The following is a 21,065-nucleotide window of genomic DNA, read 5'->3' on the forward strand; positions in this document are numbered from 1 at the left end:
CCCGGTTGAGGCTCCCAAAAGATGGCAAGCGGTCTCCAGAGAATTCTGAACATGTGTCTCCCAGAAAGAACACTGGTTAGACCCTGCACTCGAGCCCGGGGAGGGGCAGGTGGAGCTGATGCTTTTGTCTGTGTAATGTAGTGCCTCTGCCCTTTTCTTCTGGTCGCAAAGGTGGCCTCCCTGGTGGTCCCCAGCTGCGGAGGGACCAGTCCCAGAAACAGGTCTGAGAATGCCATCACGGGTTTTCATGACACCACCCGCATGGGTGACCCAAGTCGGGCCAGGGAAGGCTGTCCCCAAACACAGAGGTGTCGTCTGCTAGAGATTCCAGGATGTGACAAGGTGACCCTGCCACTGAGGCAGCCACCTTCAGCCCAAAGGCAGGAGTTCAGGAGGAGGCAGGCATGGCAACAGGTGAGGAGGAGCTAACCGAACATTATGGACTGAATGTGTGTCCCCCAGAAGTCCATATGTTGAAGCCATAACACACAATGGGATGGTCTGAGGAGGTAATTAGGATGAGATGACTCAAGAGGGTGGAGTCCCCATGACAGGATTAGTGTCCTTATAAGAGTCATGAGAGCCTGCGTCCCCTCTCTGCCCTCCGCCAGGTGCGGACACAGAGAAGACAGCCATGTGCAACCCAGTAGAGGGCTCTCAGCAGAATGTGACCACACTGTCACCTTGGTCTCAGACTTCTAGCCTGCAGGACTGGGAAAAATAAATCTATACTGCCTATAAGCCACTGGGTTTACGGTATTTTGTGGTGGCAGCCCAAGGAGACGAAGATACCAACGTCAGGACTGATTCAAGATGGCGCCCCTTGGCCCAGCCATTTGGGAAGCCAGCCCTAGCCCTGGATCTACAAGGGGGAGTGACAAGATGAGATGGACACTGTGGATAGGTCTCACCCCTCTGCTCTCGGGAGGGAGGATGGAGGGTGAAGGGAGCAGGAGTGGAGGCAGGAGAAGGAACAAGTTCTTGGCTCTGCCCCGTCCAGCTCTGGGGATGACCTTCCTCAAGCAGTAAGTTACCGATGTGTCATCCTCTGAAATGAACATGTGGCTCTCTTGCATTTTCCACATGCTATCTAGGATGTGGTCGCCCCTGGAAAATATTGTCCAACTTGTAACCGGAGGTTGTCCCCCTCCATGGACTTGGGGAAACCTATTCATAGACCTAAGACAGCTCTGCAATCCTCTTTGGCAGAGGATTAGTTTCCTGGGGTTCCCACAATGTGGAGGCTTAAAAGAACTGACATTCATCCTCCCCCCATCCTGGAGACCAGGAGTCTGAGATGAAGGTGTTGCGGGGCTGTGTCCCCTCCGGAGGCTCCAGGGGAGGGTCCCTCCTGCCTCTTTCGGCGTCTGGGGCTCCAGGTGTCCCTGGGCTGGTGGCTGCCTCCCTCCCGTCTCTGCTTCCGTCCTCACGTGGCTGCTCCTGTGTGTCTGTGTCTCCTCTTCTGTCTCTGATGAGGACACTGTCCCTGGATTTAGGGCCACCCACCTCCAGAGCGATCTCATCTGGAGATCCTTCACTTAGTCACAAATGTAAAGACGCTGCTTCCAAATAAGGTCCCATTCTGAGGTTCTGAGAGGACATGAATTTTGGGGGGCACCATTCACCCCAGGACAGCAAGTTCTGTGTGCATGTATCTGTGACCTGTTTGCTCATCACTGTCTCGCTCCCTCTCTCTGCATGTTTCTACTCCTGATTTGTCCTCCTCTGGTCTCTCCCATCCCAAGTTTTCTGCCCACAGGCCGATTTCTCTCCTCTATTCTTGAGCAGGGAATTATTGGCTCTGGATCTCTTCACGATCTCTTCCCACTGGCCTCTCATCCCCTTGAAGATGGAAAGTGAGAAAGAACAGTCTGTCAAATGAAGAGGAACACAGAACGGGCAAATGCATGGAGACAGGCGGCAGAGTGGTGGTTGCCAGGGGCTGGGGGAGGAGGGGTATGGGATTGACGGCTTCACCGGGACAGGGTCTCCTTTAGGGCCGATGAGAATGTCCTGGAACTAGACGGAGATGATGGCTGCACAACGTTGTGAATGTACGCAATGCCACTGGACGGTTCACTCTAAAATGGTTCCTTTTATATTATGTGAATTCACCTCAATTTTTAAAAATCAAGAGGAGCGACCTGCAACACTTCTATACCTGGAAATGTTCTTTTCTAAAATTTTATCCCATTCTTCAAGTTCCTGTGACGTTCCTAAATTGAAAACTGTCATTCACGGGCATTCGCCAACTTACTCTAACACGCCCATGTAAGATGACGAAGAGGAAGGGTGCACACAACTTTCTGTGTATCGTTAAGCATTAGGCAACACTCCCTTCCCACAGCTTATGTCAACACTGCCCACACGACGATTCATTTACATGCACAGTAAAACCTCCCTGGTTCACATTCCACTCCTCCTGGAGGTGTGCTGGTGTGATGGTGCAGGAGCAAATGACAGCCCAGGTCAGACGGAGTGAAATTAAGGCCACTAAAGGAGAAGCAAGGTCACAGGAGAAAATCCTCTCGGTGTGGAGGAAAATGACTAAGTGCTTTAGAGAGAACCGTCTATAATCAATTATTCATTAAGGAAGGTCTCCTAGATGTTGAGAAAACATAACATTCACATCCCGTGATGTGTGATAGTTAAAAAATAAAAAGCATCAAACATGAGTAAGTTGTCTGTGTCGGCTGCCCAAATGGACGCAGGAGACAAAACGGCATAGAAGCATACAGGCACCCAGGTTCACAAATGCAAAGGAGTGCCTTTGAAAATTGAGGAGCACGGAACAGGGTCCACAGTCTCTTAGCAGGACTGTACGCACGCCGATGTCCTGGTTTTGATATTGTGACACAGCCACAGAAGATGTCACCAGAGGAGGAAGCTCTGTGAAGAGTGCCCAGGACTCTAGGGGAGTTTGGGGGTCCCTTGTGAGTCCCTTTTATACATATATATTTGTTTTTAATGGCACCATTGTTGGTGCTCACACGAAGAAATCAAGCTTGTTTATATGGCCCAGCAACGTAGAGTGGTGTCGCAAACCACATCCTCTCTAATGAGCAGCGTGGCCACTCTGAGCCTGAGTTTCTCAATCTGTGAAATCACAGCTTAGCCCAGACATACCCCAAGGCCTCTTCCGTACGCTAAAAGAAAAAATGCCATCAACGGATCTTTCACCAACGCAAGCTGAGCTTTCTTCCAAACTATTTGAATTTGTGGAGAACTTGTCAACCTAGAACTCTCACAAACTCCCATGGCTAGTTTTACCCAGAAGCACAGCATAAGGGCATCTGAGACCAAATGATCCCTGAGTTTCCTTCTTATTTTATCACCAGGGTGTGTGGCTGCCCCGTGAACATGGCATCTATTTCTAGCTGTGTCTTGGGCTCCTGGCCTTTCTCGGGACAGTCCCATCGTCTCCATGGCTACTGAGGGGTTTGCTAAATTACACAGAAGCACCCATGTTCTCCTGCTATGTTCTACCTGTGCTGAATTGTCAATGTCAACACAACCATGTTTTAGCGATCGTGAGTCAGCAATTCTGCCCCACGGGCGCCTCGCCGGTGCCCAGCTCATAGGTAAGAGGGAGGGAGGGAGGACAAACACAAGAGTGCGATGGTGAGCAAAAGAATAACTCCCTCACACGAGGGGAGGTCAGACCAAATGAAAATAAATGCACATCTGCATGGGGCAGAGACTTAACTCATCCTTCAGCGAGGACTCCAGCAGCATCTCTTCATCCTGACTCATTCTAGAATGTCTGCAAGGGCAGAGACTGTGATAAGTAAACAAAGGTTAAAAGAGAGGTTTGGGGTTTTTTTTTTTGCTTCTAGTTTGTTTGCCTGTGGGTCTGGTTTTCCGTCTGGAGAATAGCATTGCTCAGCTGCAAACGTGCTTACAGAAGCCCTCAGACAATTCAGAACCCCTGTCCATGCCTGTTTGGGGTGTGGGAGAGTAAGGAATAGGGGCAAAGAGCCATTAATAGGGAAAGTCTTTTCCTGACTTGGAAGTTCAGGAAGAAGAGAATTCAGGCCCGCCCCGACTGGGTTCTAACTTCAGGGAGAGAGCTCACCTAGCCCTCACTACGCCTTAGGAAATGACCTAAGGTTGCTGGAGACTGTGGCTCAGAGACATGACCGTGATGGCTCTGCATGCAAAGCTTGGGATTTTTAAAAGCTTAGTCTCCTAGGTTAATCATGCTCAGATCAATGTTTATGTACTATTAAACAAAGTGATTTAAGTAAAAGAAGGCAGAAAATGTCAAGAAAGCTTAGAAGAAACACACAAACACACACACACACACCTGGGTCTGTCACACACGTCTGGGTCCCTGCCCTCTGCTAGCCCAACATTCTGAACATAGGTAACCAGGCTCTCCCTTCACACCCTTGGAGCCCACAGGAAGTGATCCTTGAAGAACAAGCATCCCCTTCATTAAGAGAGGCAAAGACAACTCAAGAAAAAGAGCTCACTTCCCCACCCTGCCCCGCCCAGCCCTCTTGGTCCCCAGAGACGGTGACAGAGGGCCCCAGAGGCCGTGACATTCTATTTTTAAGGATGAGATAACTCACTGGGCACCCTACGCCCTGCTTGGCAGCACCCACAGGGCCCCCATGTGACTGCCGACACCAGAACACGTCAGGTCTGCAGCCCACCCGCCTGCCCACACCTCACTGCCCTGGCCTCCGACCGCCCAGGGAATCTTTCACAATGGACTCCTGCACGTGCCCAAAAGAAATACAATTGCTGGTGCTGTGTGCCAAAGGACGCCGGGAGCTCCACCAACTTTCCATTGTTCAACTGCGTTTCCACCTGTAACTGCCCTGGTCTGGGTTTCTGTCCCACCCTGCCTGCCGCCCTGCAAAAAACACTGCCAGTTTTTACATCAGCCCAGCAGAGCTTCCCAGAAGGGGATAGAAGGAGACAGAGAGGGAGAGAAAGAGAGATGTAAAGAGAGAGACAGAGAAAGAAGGAGGAGGAGTTGGAGGACAGGGTTGAGAGGGAGAGAAGCAGGAGAAAGGAGGGTGCATCCCACACCCTCTTTCCCAAATCAGGTTTCCCGGTGACCCCTTCCTCACAGCCATCTACACAAGAACAAGGAGGCCACCAATGGAAGAGAGAAAAGTCCCCTCTCCGTTGGCGGTCTCAACGCCACTCTGGTTGTGCCTGCTGGTCTTACTAAGCCCTAAGCCATAAGCTTGAGCCCACTGCTTCCAGCTTCCCCTGCCCAGCTTCCTCCTTTCCAAAAGCGGGGCGGGGAGGGACCCAAGAAAGTACCTGAATATCCCTGCCTCCCCGTTTGTCTTCCCGACAAGCAACAGGTAGGCACAACCCCCTTAGCAACCAGGAGTCGCTTGGAAGCCACAGGCTGGCTTGTCCCCACAGCCTGAATCCAGAGCCAACGTGGGATTGGGATAGTTAAATCCACTCAGGGTGGCCCCACCAACCAGCGCGTTTCGGGATCCAGGCGCCCAAAGAACTGGAAACCCCTATTTCCAGCTGCCCAGCTGTAGTTAAATTCAACGAGAGAGGACAAAGGAAATGATAAAAGAATGCTAAGTTTGGGAGGAACAAGATGAAAAATCATGTGCGGTGGCAAGAAAGGTGCAATCCATGTCCAGCCGCCGCCCCCCGCCCCGACAGCGCCACGGGACACCTGTCCCCCCCAGCCCCCAGTTAGTTCCGAAGTCCACGAGGGAGCATCCTGCTGCTGGGGCAGAGAGGAAGGCCGGCCAAGGAGCGGTCTGCAGGTGCCAGGGCCGCCGCCTCCGTCCCTGGAGGTCCCTGCCTGGGAGCACCCTCCAAGGTCCCCAAAGTGATGTGACCCCCAGGAAGTTTTGTGACGTCGCGGGGGCCCAGTCACCGGAGTGGTTTTGAGGGTAGAGGTCTAAATGAGGAGCTTTTGGAGGCTCAAGACAGGGCGCCGGCAGGTGGGGAGGCTCCCGGGGGTCGGGGGGATGCCCTCCAGCTTTCGGGGCGCCTGGGGGAGCCGAGGGCGCAGGGGCAGCCCCGCGCGAGGACCCCGAGCAGGCGGCGCCGGGCAGGGCGCTCCCTGGGGGGCGGCCAGGCGACGGCACCAGAGCCCTTTGTCTGACGCCAGCGTCCCGGGCGGCGCCGAACGCCCGTGCGACCGAGGCCCCGCACTTCGCACTCACCCACGGTGGCCAGCGTGTCGAAGTCCTGCAGGCGGTAAGCGGGAGGCTCCGGAGAGGGTGCCCCGGGGCTGGGTAACTTCGCCCCGTCGGGGGTCTCCCCTGGGCTCTCTCGGGGGCTGGGGTCCGCCGCGGCCGCCTTAGCCAGCCCGGGCGCCTCCATGGGGGCGCACTCAAGTCCGGGACTCCGGGCCGGGCCGGGGGGCGCGGGGGACCGGGCTTCCCGGGACGCAGCCTCGGAGGGCGGCGCGGCGGCGGCGGCATCAGCGCCGCACACCCATGCGCGCCCCCCGCCTCCCGGTGCGCGGCCCGGCGCAGCTGGCGGAGCGGCGGGGACAATGGCGGGGCGCGCGACGGCGCTCACTGCAGCAGCAGCAGCAGCAGCAGCAGCAGCAGCTGGTGGGAGTAGCCGGCGGCCTCGGGGGGCGGGCCCGGCGGGCCGGGCGGCGGCGTGGGCGGTGGCGCGGCCTGGGCTGGGGGCGCGGCCCGGGCGGGCGGCGGCGGCGAGGCGGGGTCGGGGCCGCGGGCTCCCGTCTCCCTGTTCATTCCTCGTGCCCCGGGTCCGCCGTCGCCGTCGCCGCCGGCGCTGCGCGCGCGCTAATGGGGGGCCGGGCGGAAGCGGCCTGGGCGGGGCCGCGCGCGCTCCCCGCCCCTCCCACCCACCCCCGGCGCCGGCCCGGACGCGGCCCGGCGGGCTGGGGGTGTCGCCGTCCCCGCCGCGCCCCGCCCCCGCCGAGTACCCACCCTGCAACCGCGAGGCCGGTATGTGGGGGCTGCGCCGACCGCAGAGGGGGCGGGGGTCTTTGGGGAGGGTGGGGGCCCAGCCTAGCTGGCGCGGGGGCTGCGCGGGCCGCCAGCCGAGCTGGCTGCGCCCGGGCCGGAAGGTTGGGAGGCGGGACCGGCTGGGGACCGGGAGGGCGTGGTTCGAACAAAAGTTAAGTTAAAAAATACAACTGAACCCAGGACGCTTTGTAGACGGCGCGGTGCCCACGAGTCCCCCGCGGGCGGGTGCCGGGGCTGGCAAGGGAACGCCCGGCCCGCGTCCACTTCCTGGTCTCGCTTGTTGGACTATGGTGATGCAAGATGCTGGCTGGGGGCGAGGCGCGGCGAGGCGCGCGGGACCTCCCTGGGTGTTTCTTTGCAGCTTTCTATGAATCTATAATTATTGCAAAAGAACCATTTACAAAAGGATAAGGAGAGGCAGATTTGTGAGAGAGAGCAATCAAATGCAGCGCGTGCAACTTGATGCATTACTGTTTTAAACACACCAGGGACTACTGGAAAAAAGAAATGCAGGATGCCCAGATACGTTTGCATTTCAGATACACGATGATAGGTTTTTTCCCCCCTGGTGTAGGTCCCAGGCCATGTTTAGATAAAGTTATACGAAAAAGTGACTTATGTATTTCTGAAATTCTGCTCTAACTAGGCGTCTTGTATTTTCACTGGCCACTCTCCCCCGGGGCATCTGCCTAGAATGCACATTGGACTTAACAGGGCCCAGGACTGACCCGGCTGCGGGTTCGCAGACCACGCTTTGTCTTTTTTTTTTTTTTTTAAAGATTTTATTTTTTCCTTTTTCTCCCCAAAGCCCCCCGGTACATAGTTGTGTATTCTTCGTTGTGGGTTCTTCTAGTTGTGGCATGTGGGACGCTGCCTCAGCGTGGTCTGATGAGCAGTGCCATGTCCGCGCCCAGGATTCGAACTAACGAAGCACTGGGCCACCTGCAGCGGAGCGCGCGAACTTAACCACTCGGCCACGGGGCCAGCCCCCGCAGACCACGCTTTGAGTAGGAGAAAGGGACTCTGCCTACCTCCTCGTCTGCAGGAATCTCAGCCATTGGGCCCTTGGAGGGAGCGTCTTGACCCTCGGTCCTAGGATCGGAGTGGGAGGGGTCTCTCGGGAGAGGCCAGCCCGCGTCTAAGTCAGAACTTCAGAACTGACATGTTTTACAGGGCCCAGGCCATGCCTGCCTGACTTGGCCAACTGGGAGGGGGCGACAAGAAACCAAAACTCGGCCCTGGGTATGCTTTTCTGGCCCCAGCCCTCATCTGCACGTTGTGGGTTGCAGTTTCCCCGGGCCTGAAGCCTGCTTGTTGCCAAATCTTGAGCTGGAATGCGAGCAACGCGCGCCAGGAGCGGGCTGCGGGCGCCTGTGCGCCTGCTTAGAACAAGCACCGGTTCCCGCGCTCTGGCCATCAGGCCCTGCCCCGCCCTGCAGGGCCCAGGGGCTCCAGGCGACCCGGAACCGTCCCTGCGAGGCAAATGCGCGCCTCCCCGCCTAGCGCGCGCCCTCTCCACCTGGATTCGACGTTGCCACTGCGATGAGGCCGGCTAATTAAGGTCGGTGGTCAAGCTTGGGGTTTCACACCCGATTAAGGACAGGCCTTTCCCTTCCAATTGCACCCAGGCAGAGAAAAGTAACAGAGAAACCTTCAGAATTAAAGTCTGGTTTTGCAGAGTTGATCTGGCCATTCCTATCTCGCCCTGAGCTTGGCCACATACCTACCTCTTGGAATAAATATCCTGGGCAGGTTTCGCAACACCTTGCCATTACAAAGCAGCTTTCATCTGGGAGGATCGTAAAAATTCTTCAGAAACCACAGCATGTTACTTGAAAGACAAAAAAAGAAAAATCCCTGTGAGCTAGGCATTATAGGCTCATTACCACCTTTATGATGTGGCCTCGTGTTGTGGCAGTGAGGAGGCTGGGAACTCTAATCCAGAAGGTGTGAGTTCCCACTTCCACCCAGAATGAACTAGAAATGCAACACAGTAGCCGGTGGAGGTGTTGTTGAAGGCGAAAGAAAGAAAAATGGTGGTTTGTGAAGGCAGCTGGATACTTCTTTTAGAATATATGTGTATGTTTTTCTATATGTATGTATACATGTGAATGTATACATGTGTGTATGTATATACTGAGTTAAAATAAAAAAGTGTTCATCTCCCTTCACAAACTTTACAATTTATACATAGATATGTATTACATATATTATATGTTATATTCTAGTATATTCTATAATGTATATATTCTGATTATTTTATAACATATATTCTAATATATTTTATAATATATATTCTCATATACATTCTAAAAGAAGTGTTCAACTGCCTTCGCAGACTTTGCAATTTATATATATTATATATTGTATTCTAATATGTTCTATAATGTATATGTTCTGGTATATTTTATACTATATAGTCTAAACTATTTTATTTATTTTATTTATTCTACTATATAGTCTAAAATAAATGTTCAGCTGCCTTCACAGACTTTACAATTTATGTATATGAACACATAATATTTATGTATTTATGTGTATTCTGAGTTGAACATGCCTATGTATATTGGCCCTCACTCACCAAAACAGATACTTTGGAAATATGCAAGGCATGCCTTGATACTTTGTTAATTGACCAAACCTGGAAGAGGTCTTCCCAAGGCTTCTGGAAAGAAGTCCTCCAGACAGCATAGGAATCAGTTTGAATCTGGACACCGCCAGCGATGGAAATTTTGTATCATTCATTGCCTGAAGACACACCCTTTAGGTTTTCATCTTAGAAGGCAGGCAGAAAATTCAGATACGCGCTTAGTTCCAGGAGGATGGTTTCAGATTTCAGTAGTTAGATCTTACCCTGAGTCAGACAGTGCCTTTTACTGAGTGTCCACTGGGTCGCAGGAATATGATAGGTCATTTCTTGTGCTCAGTGTGTTTGTTCTCGTTTTCTCAGAGGAGCTGTTGCAAAGCCATTCGTCGGCGCTTGGGTGTTTTTGCTCATGAACATTTTCCTGGCAAAGAGTGATTCAAGTGTTTGTAAGCACTCGGTGTGGGTAGCTTTGAAATCCTCTGCTTCTTGTCTCTCCTTCATCACTTGACAACCCCGTGGTGGGTTTGTGTTGGTTTCCTGTGTTAAGAATTCGTGATAACCTAGTTGTTTGGCTGTGTTGTATCTCGATCCTTAGCACTTCTGCCTCTGCAGGTGGAGCCAGAGCCAGGCCCGTCGCAACTAATCAAGGATGATACAACTCATTTTGTAGTTAGGATAAGGATGACCGCAGTAATCAGATGCCTGTTCCAGTCTGAGCCCGGCTGCATGATCACCTCTCAGGAACAGTCTGTGCAGGGTCTCCCAGTTCCATATTTCGGCCCCTGGCCCTCCAGAGATATTTCTCGCCCGTGGGCCCCCCTTTTCAAACAGCTCCAACTTCGCTTGCTGAAGCAGTGTCCTGACCCCACATACGTTTTCGAGCCAGGTGAAGCCAGCGTGGAAATGCCCTCTCTGATGATGAAAATCAAGTTTTCGCTGTGGAGATATCACACACGGTTCCCTGGCTAGAGAGGTCCTCAAATGGGTTTAGAGTGATGAGTTCATCCAAGGTCGACCCCTGGATTTAGATTAAGGTAAAACCCACCCATCGTCAGTCATTCAATGAAACACAACCTAAGCCGCTGTCTCTACAAATTGAAGTTTAAAAATCTGAAAACGCCACCCTCCAGATGCTCTTCTTGGCGTATGGAGCACTGACTTCTAAAAATAATGCCGCTAAACATATCTATTTATGCTGAGGCTTTTCTTGAGGGATTTCAAAGAAAACCCTACAGGAGAGCATCGAACAAGGTAACGTTGTCTGCTAGACCAGCCTGTGATTACAATAGGCTGAGTTGACTCCTCACCCAAGCTGTGCGTGAGAGTTGTTACTTCTCAAATGCTGGAGGGATTTATGGAAAATCCACGCTGTGGTACTGAAGGCATGAAAGTGAATAATGCTTCCCGAAATGTAAACATGTGTGTTGGAAAGAGCCATCCTTCATCCAAAAGGGAAGTTAATGTCACACGCCCATGTGGTTCCTGTTTAATTGGATTTCTGAACTTGAAATTTAAAATGTCCTATTTGACCCAAAGGATAATGGTGATGGTTAGTAAGGAAGATGACTTAAGAGGAAGTCCACCAAGGGCATCCGTCAATCTATTCTGTAATATGGCAATTTCCTTTAGGTTCCTACAGTTTCAATGTGCAAAAGCAAATAAGTGGGTGGAAACCATGAGCCAAATGACCCGCATTCTAGTATCTACAAAAGTGACTTTGTTACCTGAGTCACATAGTTTCTACTCTCACTTTTGCCCATGTGCTAGTCTCTGAAGCTTTTAAGGAACTCAAAGTACAGCATAGTAACAGGAGAAAAATTATGTCAAGTCAAGTTGTCTATGTCCCCAGATGTCATAAATAGTATACCAGTATCAACGGCTATCTGTTTTGGATTAAAAGCTAATTTAGGTTCTCACCATGTACTGTATTAAAAAATTACGCATCCCAAGATAAGGAAACTAGAATCAATTCCAGGAGTATGAGAGTTGAGGGCTTGGGGGAGGGGAGGGTCAGTCTTAAAACAGTAAGACAGGAAGAAGAGAGCGCGGCCAATTCAAATCCCCGGATGGCCATGGAAGGACGTTCTAGACTTGATAGAGATAGAACCACAGGGGTCAATAGATGAATAGAGCTGACTACCTGAAAATGTAAGAGAGTTATGGAAATACAAAGGAAATGAAAACATATTGACAACAAGCGTGCGTAGTGCGTAAGAAAAGGACATAAGCCAGACTGGTATATAGTCAAAGGGCATTAATGGACAATGAACCCAAAAGAAGGGAATAGACATAGGTCATTCACCTAGGGAGAAAAAAAATGTTTATAATAACTAATAATCAAAGAAATGCGACTAAGAATAAATGTGGCCGCTGTGTTTTTAAATCTACGTAACAGGACAAAGATGAGCCGTTCCCTGCTGATGAGAGAATCCGCACACACTTCTGGTTGTAATGTCCGTTGGTAGAAGGGCTTATGGTGTCAGAAGTGATCGTACGTTTTGGTCTATTAATTCTATATGTAGGAATTTATTTTTCAAAAGTAAATTTTGGGCTCCATCAAAAGCTTCATGATCAGAGTTCTTATGCATGGTTAGGGGCTGAATTGTGTCCCCCAGAATTCATGTATTGAAGCCTTAACACCCTGGAGCTCAGGATGGGACTGTATTTGGAGATGGGTCTTTAAGGAGGTGATGAAAGTAAAATGAGATGAGGGTGGGTCCTGATCCAAGAAGACTGGGGTCCTTATGAGAAGAGGAGATGAGGACACAGACATGCGCAGAGGGACGACCACATGAGGACACGGGGAGAAGACGCATCCACACACCAGGGAGAGAGGCCTCAGGAGGAGCCAGCCCTGCCCACACCTGGGTCTCAGACTCCAGCCTCCAGAAGTCTGTGACCGTAAATGTCTGTTGTTTAAGCTGCCTCATCTGGGAATTCTGTTGTGGTGGCCCTAGCAGACTAACACACCCATCATTCAAGGAAATTTTTGTTATAGAGAAAGAGCACAGAGATACCTTCAACATCCAAAAATAAGAGAATGTATGCTTTTATGCTGGTTTGTTCATGGGAGAAAATCTTCAAATTCTTTATAAATAGTAAACCCAATGGGAACATTGTGATTAAATTTTAAATAATCTAGGCAGTAATCCAAATTTTGTAACACACTCTGATTTTCATTATATAAAAAAATGAGTAAGACAGTGTCAAAATGCTTGTGTCTGGATTGTGAGACTCCTTGTAATTTTTTTTTAAGTTTCTACAAATGTTCTTGGAATGAGAAAATAGACTTCAGAACACACAATGGATGATCTCATAGGAGATACAAATGGGCAGATTTGGAAACTGGTTTCTGTGAAGTGATGAATTGAGGTAGAATTATCTTAGTCCTTGCTCAGGAGCTGTGGTTCTGTAGTTTATCTTAATGTCTGGGCGAGAGGTAAGAAAACATTTATCGAGTCTTATCCTCGAACCCGATTGTTTTGGTTAGTCATCAATACTTATCGGTATAAGACTAATAAGGGGAAAACTTGAAAACTACTGAAGGACATGGGAAGACGTGACAAACTAGAAATATGTGCCCTGACCTTGGAGGAAAACATCTGCTACTGTCATTCTTCCTCCATGGATGATTAACTCAGCACCAGGCCCAGCAAACCTGTGTCGGGACTATGACAATGTGAAGTCAGAGCTTATCTGGAAGAAAAACTGTGAGAGGCAGGGTTCTAAAATGCTGAAAAAGAAGACTGATAATGTGGGAGCTAGCTTTCCTCGTGATAAAGCTGGAATTTGAAAAATAATTTGGTCCTGGAGAGGAAAGAGATTGAGACATGCATTGCCCTAGAGTCCAGAATGCACAGGCCATGTGAACGTGGGGCAGAGGACGCAGCACACCCAAAAAGTGCTATTCAACAACTGCATGGTGATTTAAATTTCAAAAAGCAGGATTCCTTCTTTGTTTATGCCAAAGTAAATTCTTCATATGTCAATGAACCTGTAAAAACAGAACCGCGGAGTCTGAGATGAAAATACAGACTTTTAAAATGTAATAGTAATAACTATATTTATATAAAATGTATATAAAATATGTATAATTTGGGGAGGTTTTCCTAAGAAACCATAAAGTAAAGGCATATTTGCGTTTATATTGTCTAAGAAAAATATACACATTTTTATATATATATATATATATGTATATACACATAATTATTTATGTAATATGTGGTATTACAATATAACAATATAATGCAATATGACAATATAATACAGTATAGACATATATACATATATGGTAGACAAATACATATAAATACATATAAATATATATTCAGACATATGTAAGTATATATAAACATATATACAAACCTAAATTCGTATAAACCCACATGTATACAGTTTATTTATGTTGTGCATGTGTATATATATGTACGTGTCTGCATCATCCTTTGAAATATGCATAATTTGAAAGTCTCTAAGCTCATTTAAGAGACAAATGTTACAGTGAAAATGTCTTTGCCACCCTCAGACTCATCAACACCCTACACCTTGGCCTCCAGCTGTTTCCCTCCCGGCCCGAGGTTCTTTCCTTCCTTTTAGTCACTTCAATCCTGACAGCGTCTAGGAGCTGACACTATTATTATTGCTGGTCAGAGGGGGAGACATCAGGGGCTTGAATTGCTTTCCCCAGCAGCTCCTCGGGGTCTCCAGAGCCTGCGCCAACGCACTTGAGAAAGATGCTCAGCCTCTCACAGCTGAGGAGCGCAGGTTAGCCCAAAGCCGGGTGCCTAGTGCCCCCTGCACGATGGGCACCATGGGTGGCACCCCATGAAGCTTGGCTTTCAGGGAGACAGGCACCGCCTCACCCAGCAAGTCTGGGTATCAAGGGGTGCAGGCTTTAGGGAGGATAATCAGAGAGCGGCTATGGGATCTTCCCATGCACGTGCTCCCTCCAAGTTGGCTTTGGGATCCACACCCAGGGGTGTGGAGGTGTTTAGGGAGGACTGTCCATTGCGGCAGAGTTTGAAATAGCCACGGCTGGCAGCAGCAATCTCTGTCCACGGGAGGGGTGCTGGTGGAGTCCCCACCATGTGCCAGGCACTCCCAATGTGGGCATGGGATAAAGCAGAGGTCAGCAGACCCAGATCCCCTGATGCAAGGGGCTCAGACCCAGGGGTACGCCATGGACAGTCAGCACTAAGAGTGGGTCAGAGCATATGAACTATGGAGGGAAAGGAAGAAATAACAAAGTGAGAGGGCCAGGGTGGGGAAAAGGGTGTCAACTGTAGTAATTTTCTATATTCACTATTATGTAATTATAGGTATATAAGGATACGTTATTATTTTACCTCATATAATATATCTGTGTGTGCATACGTATAGGGTTACACAGATATAGATATAGCTGGAGGTAGGTGTGTGTGATGCATATTAACTCTTACAGAGGGGCCATTTTTGAAGGAAGGAAGGAAGGAATAAACTTCAGAAGTCTGGGAATGTGAGGCGGAGAGTGTGGACTTTGCCCTTTACTCCAGGGTGGCCAGATTGAGCAAATGAAAATACAGGGTGCTCAGTTATAGTTGAATTTCAGATAAACAATGTGTTTTTGGTTTTTTTAAATTTTTTTAGTGAGGAAGATTGGCCCTGAGCTAACATCTATGCTGATCTTCCTCTATTTTGTATGTGGGAGGCCACCACGGCTTGCTTGATGAGCAGTGTGTAGGTCCATGCCTGGGATCTGAACCGATGAACCCTGGGCCACTGAAACAGAGTGGGCAAACTTAACCACTACGCTACCAGTCCAGCCTCTGTATTTTTTAGTATAAAGTATGTCCCCATGTAATATTTGGGACCTGCTTATACTAAATGCCCGGGTGAATTTGAATTTCAGATAAACAATAAATAATTATTTTAGGATAAATATGCCCCATACAATCTTTGAGACATACTTCCACTAAATGCCCAGTTGAATTTGAATTTCAAGTAAACAACGAATCATTCTTTTATTATAAGCAAATCACCAATTTAAATGGAGACTGCAGCCAAGAAATCAACAGAAGGCTGAGACTTGGGAGGGCAGCAATGAAAGAATTAGGAAAGATCCTCAAGTGTAAGGAGGTGTCATTAGAGACACAGGCCAAGGTTACCCACACCCGCCTATTCCCCATTGCTATGTACGAGTGTGAAAGCTAGACGGTGAAAAAGACTGACAGGGAAAAAAATTTGAAATACGGTGTCAGAGGAGAGCTCTGTGGCTTACCCTGGACTGCCAGGAAGATGAACAAGTGGTTCCCAGAGCAAATTAAGCCTGAACTATCACTGCAAGCAAGATGACAACACTGAGGCTGTCCTACTTTGGGCCCATCATGAGAAAGCAGGATTCGTAGGACAAGACCATAGTGCTGGGAAAAGAAGACGGCAGCAGGAAAAGAGGAAGACCAAGTATGAGATGGGTTGACTCCATAAAGGGTGCCATAGGCGTGAGTCTACAGGAGCTGACAGGGCTGTTGAGGACAGGGTATGGTGGATATCACTCATTCAGGGTAGCCAGGAGTCGGAGCTGACTTGACTGCAGGTAACGATAATAATGGTCCGCGCAATCTTTGGGACACACACTGAATACCCAGTTGAACTTCCTAAGGATGCCTTTGCCATCTTTGGTCCACGCATACACCAAATGCCCAGGTGACTTTGATTTTCGGATAAACTATGAATGTTATTTTTAGTATAAGTATTTCTGTGATATTGTGCTTTCTAACAAGAAATATATATTTGATCTTTGTCCCTGTTTCTAGCACAGACCTTCTAAAACTCGGAATTTCCTAAGTGAAGGGAGTGACACAGGTCTTTTGTTGTGTTAATGATTTTTTTTTTAGGTGAACTGAGCATGGGGGCTGGTAGCCAGGGGTCCCAACCCTGGGATTAGAGGGTTGGAACTTTCAGTCCCTCCCCTGAGGGGAGAAAGGAGGGCCTGGAGATTGAGTTCTGTCGTGCATGGCCAATGGTTCGATCAATCATGCCTGTGTAATGAAGCCTCCATAAAAACTCGAAAGGGCAGGGTTCAGAGATTCCGGGTGAGTGGTACCCGGAGAGGGCATGGAAGCTCCACACCCATTCCCCATGCCTTGCCCTATACATCTCCTCCATTTGGCTCTTCCTGAGTTAGATCCCTTTATCTAGTAAGTAGGATGTTTCTCTGAGTTCTGTGAGCCAATCTAGCAAATTAATTGAACCCAAGGAGGAATCCTGGGAAATTGATCCTTAGCCAGTCCGTCAGAAGCACAGGTGACAACCTGGACTTGCGATGAGTGTCCGAAGTAGGGGATGGTCTTGTGGAACTGAGCACTTCACCTGTGGGATCTGATGCCATCTCCAGGTAGATACTGTCAGAACTGAGTCAACTTGAAGGACGCCCAGCTGGTGTCCAAGAATTGCTTGGTGATGTGGGAACCCCCCACCCCCAACAGACACACATATTGGAATTGGGTCTAGAACCCATTTTAGTGTCCCATGCAATCTGGGACATAGTTATACAAAATGCACAGTTGAGTTTGAATTTCAGATCAACCACGCATAATTTTTTTTAGTATAAGTATGTCCCATGCAGTATTTGGGACCTAATTATACTAAAAAAATCGTTTGTCGTTTATCTGAAATCCAGATTCAACTTGCATCCTGTATTTCACTCGGCAACTCTAACTCAGCAAGATGCAGAGCTGTTGTCAGATTCTGAGCTGAAACGTGATCTGCTCTGCTCAGTTTTAAAAGGATCTCTTTGCCTGCCAGCTGAATTGAGAATAAGCTTCAAGGACCTACAACAGCCATCAGAACCAGCTGGAACTTTAGAAACCCTGTGCTTGCCTGGGCCCCACTGGAGACCAGCTGAACCAAGTCTCAGGGGACGGGAATCCAGGCGTAGATATTTTTATCTTTTCCTCAGGTGATTCTGACGCACTGTGAGGGTTGAGATCCCCGGTGGGAGGCTGTTAGAGTTATGGGGAGAGAAATAATGGTGGTAAAATAAATTAGTGAATGCCAGGGCGGCGAAAATATTCTGTGTGATCCTGTAATAGTAGATATATGACATGGTGCCTCAGTGCAAACCCATAGAACGTCCAACCCCAAGGGGAGCCCTAATGCAAACTGTGGACTCTGGGAGAAATGCTGTGTCGATACTGGTTCACCAGTCTTAACAGATGTACCACATCAATGCAAGATGTTCGTAACAGGGACACGGTGTGACAGGAGAAGGGGAATGTGGGAACCATGTGTACTTTCTGTTTAATTTTCCTTTAAACATAAAGCTGCTCTAAGAAATGAAGTCTACTTAGTTTAAAAACTAAATCGATGCATGCCTTTACAACAGACTATTAGGTAGCCATTTAAAAAATAAATGAAGGGCCAGCCCCAGTGGCCTAGTGGTTAAGTTCAGCGTGCTCTTCTTTGGCAGCCTGGGTTTGGTTCCCAGGCACGGACCTACATCACTCATCTGTCAGTGGCCATGCTATGGTGGCAGCTCACGTAAAAAAGAGGAAGATTGGCAACAGATGTTAGCTCCGGGCCAATCATCCTCAGGAAAAAAAAAGAAAAAGAAAAAGAAAGGCAGATGATTTCTATCTACATGTATATCTGTAGAAAAAAATCTTAAAATCGTATTGATAAGGAACAATTTATAGGATCTATTTGTGTAATGTATGAGCATCTATCATTCTGTGATTCATATGTGATGTTCACAGAAAATCCTTCATGGATCCTGAGAAACAGGGTTTTGCTATGAGGAGGAGAAGTCAATTCAGGGTGGTGGTAGGGGGGTTTAACAGGGCAGATGGAAATTTCACTTTTTATCTCTTTGTCTTCTATTCAGATCGAGCTTCCTACCAAGAGATGTTATTTTACAATAGTTTTTGAAACAAATTAATTGTGACAGCTGCTGGGATAGTGAAGGTCATGTGTTGGCCACAGGCAACCCATTCTTGGTCATCTCCAAGATATGCTGAGGGCCGTAAATGAGGGCCAGCGAGGTGACCAACCAGGAGAAATGCCACCATCATTGGAAAAACAACCCAAAGGGTATCTCCTCCTGACAACTGGGCAATCATCTTTTGGACAAGTAGAGATCCTATCAGTGTTATCCGTGCCCAACAGAGCTGACAGAACATCCCAGTAAAAAAATGCAGTGTGCAAAATACATCTAGACTCACACTATTAGGACTTGTTTGTGTTGTTCCTACAGGTCAGTCTGTATTTATGCAGCTGATGGAGGGAAAAAGAAAAACTTAAAATGAAGACACCATAGAAAACTACATATTCCATGTTTGATGGAGTTAGAGATCTCCCCTGTCTAATTTTTTATGGCTTCTTGGGTATAATTAGACCAACCCGCGTGGGACCCAAAATTATGGGCTATGAATAACTCATGCCACTAATTACTGTTTATTTATTTTTGAATTTATAAGAACAGTTCTCATCGAAAGACGCCTTGAGGTATGTAAGGGAAGGAAAACACCAACCCAGAGAAACATCAGTTGTGCAGTTCATGTCTTTCTAAGGAACGTGCTTGGCTGGTTTTAAAGATAATGCCCAACCCTGCTCTTGGGAAAGAGTACAAAGTATCTAAGTCTGAATTTCACCCAGATTTGGATCTGGGGCCTCGGAGATAAAGCTCACCTGGGAGGTTTGGAGGCACTGGATTTTGCTGGTTTACAATGGGGCCACATGGGTTCAATGGAAGCTCTCAGATAAGAGGCTTCTTCAGAACTGTAGTCACGTAATTCTGGGGCCCTCCATTGGGTGTATGATGAAGTTCCCAAGGGAACTGGTCTGGGAGAAGAGCATAAAACGTAAGAGTGAAGTCTTTTGTTTTGAGAGTGTGTCCCAACAGCGTGGCAAGAGGATGAAGCGGCTCCCCAAAGATGGCCAAGTGAGAAACCACTTTGAACATATTTCTAAACAGCAGCTGCTTTTGAGCAGCTCTGCTATCAAAGACGAAGGAGCTGGATTCAATAGACCAACAACCCGGAGGAGCATGAAAAACTAAATTCCCAGCGTGGTTAGACTTCCAGCTGCGTGGATTCCATTGGATGAGGAAACTGAACATCCTGGGAAGCATTCATGGGGGTCCTTGTTACTTCAGTTCTCCAGACTAAGACCCTGTGGGGTACTGAGACCCAATTGCATGTTGGAAGATGTCCCTGTGTCTAAAATGTTGTTCTACTCAGAAGGGTGGAGAACATCCTTGAGAAAAAGACGCAAAAGTGGGAAAGGCTACAGAGTCTTTGTTTTGTTTCATTGTGTGGGAAGGTTGCACAAGATAGAGCCGTCCAATATTTCAGCTGTCGGTGTCTGTGAGCAACTTGTCCACGTTGCACGAGAGGTGCAATCGAGAACAGTCTTAGACAATATGGATATGGTCCTGAGGAAAGGCAGACAACACTGGAAGGATCCAGAATGTACCCTAAAACACTCCATCCAAGACCTTTAAAGGACTAAGAAATTTCACATCTCTGGAAAAAGCCAGAATGCCATCAGTAACTCATAGATTTGTAAACATGACATGTCACATGATAACACACATAACAGGAAATATTCGTCATGTGTATATCAGTTTCATCTGGGGCCACCACTGGCACCTACAAAACGATGTGTTTACATAATAAACAGTGACACTTTGTATGAAATGAGAGTCTCTTATCTTTTGTTGTGGATCTTGCTGAATTAGTTGCTGTCATCTCAGGCGAGAAGAGAGATGGTGCAAGTTTTACAGATAAGCTTGGGTCATTACACAGAGAAAAAGACCTTCGTGGGATAGGAATGTTCTGTGGTGTGAAATCCCTGAGGAGTACAGAACTAAAAACAAGTTTAGAAATGAATTTTATCTGCTGTACAGAGATACATAGAATTAAAGTTACTAAACATTGCATAGAAGAGTTTTCACTATTAAAAGTGAGGGGTATTTGTGGGCTGTCTAGAGAAAGGGAGAAAAGTTTCAGATTTCCGAAAGATTTACAAAGGAGCGTTTGTGCAAATGACCTGCAGGGTTTGGGAGAAGATTGATCTGTCAACCGACCCAGCCTTCCCTGGGGGAAGAGGGGCATTTTAATGCAGACCAGGAAGCCATTTTGACTGGGGAGTGTGGGTCTAAATTGTGGGATTTGACAATGCTTATCAGGGATCTAAAATTCCTAGTGAGTTATCACTAAGGAATCTGAAGGTGTCTGGATAAATGTGAATTCCTCGTAGGAGATTCAACAATCCTTAGACAAAATGTTGAGATTCCATCCAGTTGCTACAAAGTTGATGGACATGAGGTTTGATCTTATCTTTAATAGAACACGTACTGGGTTGAATGGTGACATCCCTGCATAAAAAGAAAGATATGCCAACGTGGAACCTGTGAATGGGACCTTATGTGGAGAAAGGGTCTTTGCAGATGTAATTAAGGATCTCCAAATGAGAGCATCCTGGATTAACCAAGTGGGCCCCAAATCCAGGGATGAGTATCTTTATATGAAACAGAAATGGAAATGCATACAGAAGAGAGAGCA

General features: G+C 48.0%; 2 protein-coding genes across 2 annotated transcripts in view; one reads left to right on the plus strand and one right to left on the minus strand.

Moving 5' to 3' along the window:
- Positions 1-6,569, minus strand: part of PRKX (protein kinase cAMP-dependent X-linked catalytic subunit) — a 90,681-nt gene extending 84,112 nt beyond the window's left edge. Inside the window, exon 1 of the mRNA XM_070501820.1 lies at positions 6,159-6,569. Coding sequence (XP_070357921.1) covers positions 6,159-6,318 — 160 coding nt within the window. The 5' untranslated portion in view covers positions 6,319-6,569. The remainder of the gene's footprint in view (positions 1-6,158) is intronic.
- LOC106845887 (uncharacterized) overlaps positions 6,300-21,065 on the plus strand; it is a 369,420-nt gene continuing 354,654 nt past the window's right edge. The window contains exon 1 of the mRNA XM_070501822.1: positions 6,300-6,917. Coding sequence (XP_070357923.1) covers positions 6,435-6,917 — 483 coding nt within the window. The 5' untranslated portion in view covers positions 6,300-6,434. The remainder of the gene's footprint in view (positions 6,918-21,065) is intronic.

This window comes from Equus asinus, chromosome X (assembly GCF_041296235.1).
Source record: "Equus asinus isolate D_3611 breed Donkey chromosome X, EquAss-T2T_v2, whole genome shotgun sequence".
Taxonomy (NCBI): Eukaryota; Metazoa; Chordata; class Mammalia; order Perissodactyla; family Equidae; genus Equus; species Equus asinus.